A 6864-nucleotide genomic window follows, 5' to 3' on the forward strand; every position below is an offset into this window, starting at 1 on the left:
GCACATCCTTCGGACATGGTTCGTAAATAAAATGTTTCAATAAAATAAAATGTTTTCCCTACCTACCTACCCGATTTTTTTTCAGCATGAAACGGTAACCACACCTATATTTTGTTTTGGCCTAACAGCAAATGAATGAACAAGCGCATCGATGCCCTTCTACACCTTCTGCTTAAAATGGAGGAGGATGACTACTGGCACCACAGCAAAGATGCTGAGTTCGCCCAGGAGCATCCCACGACTACACTCACATGGCACGCACGAGGTATCGCAATACCTGATGCAAATGTAGTAACGCGGAAACGCTAAACAGAAAGGGGGAGGGGGGAATTCGACACACCACCTACACAATCGGTCTAGAGACAGCAGGCAATGGCTCCACCAGACATTAACTGCCTACTTAAGAGCTGCATATAAATTAACGTTGACAGAAGGCATGGCCGATATAGTCATTAAGGGAGGTACCACGAACAGCTCTCACCAGGCGCGGATTTAGGCCAGTTTGCACCGGTTTCCAGAAACCGGTCACAGGCTGGGTATCTTCAGAATTGACCCTCAAAATTCACCAGAGTGCACCAAATATAGCCTAATTTTTTTTAAATTCCCGGGGGGGGGGGCATGCCCCCAGACCCCACTAGCTGAGACTAGAACTATGGAAACTGGTCACCCAAACCCTCTGGATCCGCCCCTGCTCACGACCGGTCGAGGGGTACAACGACCTCGATCCTAAACAAGGACAGGTCGAGGGGGGGGGGGCGAAAAGACAGACAAAACCCAGGGGTTTTGGGTAGAACGGGAGAGACGTCCACGGACAGCTGACTGGTATGTGTGTTGTTTTATCCGTGTTTACAATAAATCTATAAGTTACCACCGTTTATATACAACTGTTACGTTCTACTGTCTACGATACGATATTCCACGCTACATAAACGTGCAAGCTCGGAGCACAACTGAATGGAGTGTACGCTATCCCAGTTAGACCGGGCGCGGTCCTTTATAACATCAAGAAGCTTAGAAGATTCTTGCATTGAAGTCTTCTGCTACGAGCGATGAACAGAGCTATGTTGTACGAGGTTGTGCAGTCGCCACATGTATAAATGCAGCTACCCAGATGCAGCATCGCAATGCAAACACATGCATAAAGAGGGGCTTATGTCGGGCTTGCGAGCCGACTCGACTGGAAGCAACTGGATTTCGAGCAACTGGAAGCGATCGGCAGCGACTAGTTGCGTCCAGTTGCCCACTGTTCTATTCCGAGCAACTAGCGGTGGCCAGTCGCAGGCAGTCGCGTCGCAGTCGACCGACCTAAGCACTGCAGTCGCAGTGAATTGCAGCCAGTTGCTTCCAGTCGAGTCGGCTCGCAAGCCCGACATAAGCGCGTACATTCCTTGTACATTCAGTGTTGTACATTCCTTGCTTATTGGAAACCAGGTGCAGAGAGGAACCGAGCATCAGAACAGCCAGCCACCAATGCTCCATACAACATCTGCTGAACGTGAAGGCAATGGGGGAGACAGCATGCTAAAGAAGGAGAAGTTTAGGAAAAATGTACGTATGCCAGTTGCCGGACCTCGCTGAGAGAGACTGTGTGGACCGTCTTCAACATCTCCACAGGACTGTAGAGCAATTGCTTGCACAATGTATACATGCAGCTGTCTCTGGCAGCTCTCCTCAAGAGCTAGGAGACATCTCATGCCTCTCCAATACAACTAAAATGGCACCAAATGCAAAGCTTCAGCAACAAACGATATACAGGACCTCATGATCAGCAAAACGTGGAGCTCCCATACAAAAAATGATAACAAGGCCATCTAAGAGTCAAAAAGATGAACTGGTAGCATCACATGCGTCTAAACAGAGGAATTGCTCCGACCTGTGATTGGAGGATAAAAATCGACCCCGCCCACTTTCCCATTTTTGGAGGATAAAAACATTCAAAATTTTCGTGACGTTTCATCTTCAGCCTGGTCATAGCCGCGCGGTGCATAGTTAGCTAATCAATGAGGACTAATCCGCCGCTTCATATAGACTCAAAATTCACAGAGACTTAAGGCTAAGACATGCTGTCGTATCTATAAGAGCCTAGAATTTATCAAGAAATGCTACTAATCAGTTCTCTCGCTCCCATTTGCATAGTTAGTACTATCGTTCCTTACAAAGTCATAGCCATAGGCGTATGCGGCGCGGGAGGGCGGTGGGTCATTTTTATCCTCCAAATCACAGGTTCGCGAGCAATTCCTCTGTTTAGACGCATGTTCGGTAGCATCCCTCAGCCATCGTAGCAACACACAAGAACACATTGTTTACACCGACGTGGGCAACATGAATACTGTCCATGGAAATCCGTACTGCGCCACGTAAGACCCTCATCCGCCGTTAGCCTAGCCTTGATTTGATCACTGGATTCTGTCATTATCTCCGCTGAACTGGCCATTATTCGTTACACGATGTTCCAGTTGCACCGCTGGCTAACAGATGAGACCCATAAAACACATTATCGCTGGCTGATGGAGCACGATCACCAGTCACATGCTATCACATACCAACACGATACGTCTGTCACATCGTTCGTCACTTTGTCACATTGTCGTTTTCACATGATACATACCAAGTCACTCTGTTAGTACATTACCAAGTCACTTGTTATACATACCAAGCACTTGCTGTATACTTACCAAGTCACCTTGTTATACATACCAAGTCACTTGTTATACCATACCAAGTCACTTGTTATAGCATACCAAAGTCACTTGTTTATACATACCAAGTCAACTCTGTTAACATACAAGCTTCACTTGTTACCTACATACCCAAGTCGACTTGTCCTAGACATAACCAAGTCACTTGGTTATACATACCCAAGTCACTTGTTATACATTACCAAGCTCACTTGTTACACATAGCAAGTGCGGTGACGATACTCATCGAGAGGCGTCAGTCAACTGAATGCTCTGCGCCAGACCGGTCAAGAATAGAGAACGATTTGGGGGCCAGCGGGCCGCTTGCTCGTCCCATCTGAGACCTGGAGGGTGTGAGCTTTCGTAAGTATGTGGGGCGCGTAGCCCTCTGCTTTAAAACCTGCCAGTTTGCGCGTGCGTGCTGTCTCTGTTAAGCGCCGTTCGTGACTCGTTCTATGCTTCATTTTGTGGGGGGGGGTGGGGGGGGGGGGGGGGGGGCAGGGGGGGGGGGGCGGTGGGCTGTGTGTTGTGGGGGGGCGGGGTTCGACCGAAACATTATGTGAGTCGTCACAGTGTCGAAAAAGACCATGCGTTGAAGCGACACCTATCGCCCGCTCTTTCAACTGTTCTACCTGAGCGTCATTCTACTGCCGTTCTTTATCTGTATTCTGGCGGATTTGCTTGTAGCACTGACGCGGTCTGCTATGTGTGTGTGTTGCATGGTTGGGCTGTCGACGTCATTCGTTTATATTGTGTAGAATTTAAGAATTACTGCGACACGGTTAAATCTCCCAACCTAATACTATTTGGCAAGGTCATTACCCAACTCATTTTGGCCTGTCAGTCAAAACCCGTGTGCGGTTGTGTTTTGGGCTAAGTTGATTGTGGAAGTCTCGCTATTTGGCCTATTAACCATGAATACTCATCGGCGTGCATAATGAGAAAAATTAATCCCGCTATTTGTCCTATCGTCCTGAGTGAATATATAAGTTATAATATGCTACAGATTAATAGCTAAGAATTTATTAGCAATAGTGAAAAATGGAACTCTATTCATCCCTCGCATATGATTACTATACTGGTAGGCCTACTGGTGGCGGCAACCTATATATACAAACTTTACCCCGCTACCCTATAAGTGACGACTTGTTGACAGTTGTTGTAGTTTCCTCGCTAGGCTGCGGAGTTCTCTAGTTACTGCGCGGAACACACTAAAGGCAAGACACACTGGCCAGCGACACGACCGACCGTAACGACAAACGAACAACAGTCGCGGGCTGAACTGGCGCAGCCACATGCTGCGCGAGCGACCAGGCGATGCGACCTCCGGCTCAAGCGACAAAGTTGCACCAGGCACTGCACCACAGTGCCAGCTGCCACACATGAGGCAAATCGAAAAAAAAACTCCTGCTGCTGCTTCTTAAATAAATTGCTGTAAAAACGGCTGCTATTATAACGAGTGTGGCGTATTAACTAGGCCACAGTGAACTATCATTCACGCTAGCATATTATACGAACGCGTACAACAATAATCACGTCTGATGTGACCGTCTAGCCTTGCCACGTTTTGCGTTAGATGGCGTTCGCCGCAGCCCCACTGTTTGCGGACATCGTGCTACGTTTAGGCGGCTGCGGGACCACGTCTTACGTTCGCTGCGCTAGCCATGGCTTATATAACTTTCAGTGGACGTCAAGTGGTGGTCACGTTCCGATGGAAACGCGCTGTGAGTGGTTGGCCATTTGTAGCTACTATACAGTGTGCGCTGTCGCTTTACCCAAACTTGGAATCTGCACAATCCTCAGATTGTGTCACGCTTGTGCTGCCCAAACTGCGGGGCATTCCCTACCGTTCTGGCTGAGCCACATCTCAAGATTGTGTCACAAACTGAAGAACAGTCGGTGACTCCAACTACCCAACTCAGCTCATATGCGAGTGTGCTGGTGGTGTCGCCGCTCCGTCGTGCTCATGCAACAAACCACTCTCCATGCCTCGCACCATAAGTATTGCAACATTCTTATCTGTCATTACTTATCCAATTATGTTACTTATAATCATCTTCAATGATTATATCCAAAGGTGCCTAAACACAGGAAAGAAGGTATCACGACCTTACTAGTTATAGTGATGATATAAGCATTTGAAATCCTAATCATGCATATGTTGTGCAAGCTCTAGGTTTCTACCTCTGCTTTTTGCCTCAATCTTTCGACAGGAATTTGGTTCGGGCCCAGAAACATGCGGATCGGCTGAAATGTTCCAAGTTTGCCTGCACAGATTGCCACAGCGTTTGGCCACGAGTATTATCATCGCCGGCGCGACAGTCGCCTCGCGAAAATACGAAAGCGTTTCTAACATATTTGGTTGTCGTCGATTGTTGTCTCGCGTGCGTCCGTCGCTCTCAGTCAGTGTGCCTACATGGTGCATAGGCAAGAGCAACAGTTGTCGTCTTCAATTGTGTCCCCTATGAAATACGTGCTTCGTGCTCGTCGCGTCAGTTACGGCGCGCTCTTGGCCTTCTGGTTCTCCGTCTGTCTGCTGCTGAGTCGGTCTTTGGCCTTAATTCGGCCTGAACAACCTTATATAGTCACTTATAGATAATCAAACTCTGACGCCTACACGTACCTGTGGCGCCGACTGCCGTTTTAATTTACCCGTACATCAACCTGTATTGGTGCACCTTATTCTTTTGACATACTTTGTGAGTAGTCGCATTCGACGGTTATTATGAAAAGCTTATTTCTTTAGTTTCAGCTCACATAATTTTGTTTCTAAGTCTGACGTCGAATATTCAGTTGTATATGGTCGCCTGCTTGCATAACGGCGGCTGCCGTCCACGATCGCGTTACCCGGTTGTACGTCCATGCCAAAATATCACATAACGGGCGTAACTCGCGCATGACGGCGTTGTTATAACTCTCCACGTCATCCACCTATAACGTAGAAAGCGACTGTCAGACTGGTTTTATACGCACCGCACGTAAAAAATGCGTTAGACATGTGTATCGGTTAGGCGTGAGCCCCTGGCGCAACACAACAGCGTCATTTCATCGTCACGTGAATAGCAGAGTTGCATAGAGTAGCTTCCCATTTTCTTTGTCAATGTAAAGTAAACGGAATAAAAAGATGAGGTACCCATCTATGGAAAAGGAGCCAATATGGCAGCCTCCATGTCCTAATGTTTTGAATTTGTACTTATATTTAGCACAGTTGAAGTCAAATTTTCTAACTTCTGTAACGTTTTTATACATAGAAATACATTCAATAACGTATTCCATTTCCAATCCGGCGCCCAATCAGTAATAAACACTTCGTAATTTGTGTCATACAGGGTGTTTATTAATATTACGGCACGGGATTTGAAATGGAATACCGTCAATACGTTATTAAATGTTCGGGCCGGTTTCGCGAAGCGTGATAAACTTTAATTATGATTAAATCACTAATCATACTAGCTCTAGTACTATAGCCCGCTTACATTAACTGCCGCTGGGCTATAGAACGACCCATAGGGCATGCGATGGACCAACTTATCCCCGATTATATCTGGCTATAAAACGTCTGTGGAGGCAATTAATGCCTCTTATTCGAAGTGAATATGTCTTAAGGACCGAACACACCAGGCTATTACATCGGGCGATGTAATCGCCGTGAAATCGCCTAGTGTGTCCACTCAATCGCCGCCGATTTCATTGCCCGATTTCATCGCCCGATGTCATCGCATAGATCAAAACGTTTTGATATTATCGCCCGATTTCATCGCCCGATTTCATCGCCCGATTTCATCGCCCGATGTCATCGCATAGATCAAAACGTTTTGATATTATCGCCCGATTTCATCGCCCGATTTCTTCGCCTAGTGTGTCCGCGATTGTACAATTCATCAGCCAATCAGAGTTGTTCAATGATACTGTACTTGTTCATACGTAATAGCGATGTTTCATGTTTAGTGTGTCATGTCATGTAATAGCGATGCACGCACGCACGTACGCATGTGTAAGTGCACACGCACGCACACACTCATGCACGCACGTGTACGTGCACACGCACGCACACACTCATGCACGCACGTGTACGTGCACACGCACGCACGCACGTCTACGTGCACATGCATGCACGCACGCACGTGTACCTGCACACACACGCACGTACGCACGCACGCACGCACGCATGCACACACGTGTACCT

General features: G+C 47.3%; 1 protein-coding gene across 2 annotated transcripts in view; it reads right to left on the reverse strand.

Annotated features, from left to right (window-relative positions):
* LOC106819278 overlaps window positions 1-1705 on the reverse strand; it is a 4820-nt gene extending 3115 nt beyond the window's left edge. Inside the window, exon 1 of one of the 2 annotated variants that reach the window (XM_014823925.1) lies at window positions 1571-1705. In XM_014823925.1, the coding sequence (XP_014679411.1) occupies window positions 1571-1648 (78 nt within the window). In that variant the 5' untranslated portion in view covers window positions 1649-1705. Of the gene's footprint in view, window positions 1-1556 lie in introns of both variants that reach the window. The other variant, XM_014823924.1, reaches the window with a different exon arrangement.
* Window positions 1706-6864: the final 5159 nt, after the last annotated feature.

The sequence above is a fragment of the Priapulus caudatus genome, unplaced genomic scaffold (genome assembly GCF_000485595.1).
Source record: "Priapulus caudatus unplaced genomic scaffold, Priapulus_caudatus-5.0.1 Scaffold3085, whole genome shotgun sequence".
Taxonomy (NCBI): Eukaryota; Metazoa; Priapulida; class Priapulimorpha; order Priapulimorphida; family Priapulidae; genus Priapulus; species Priapulus caudatus.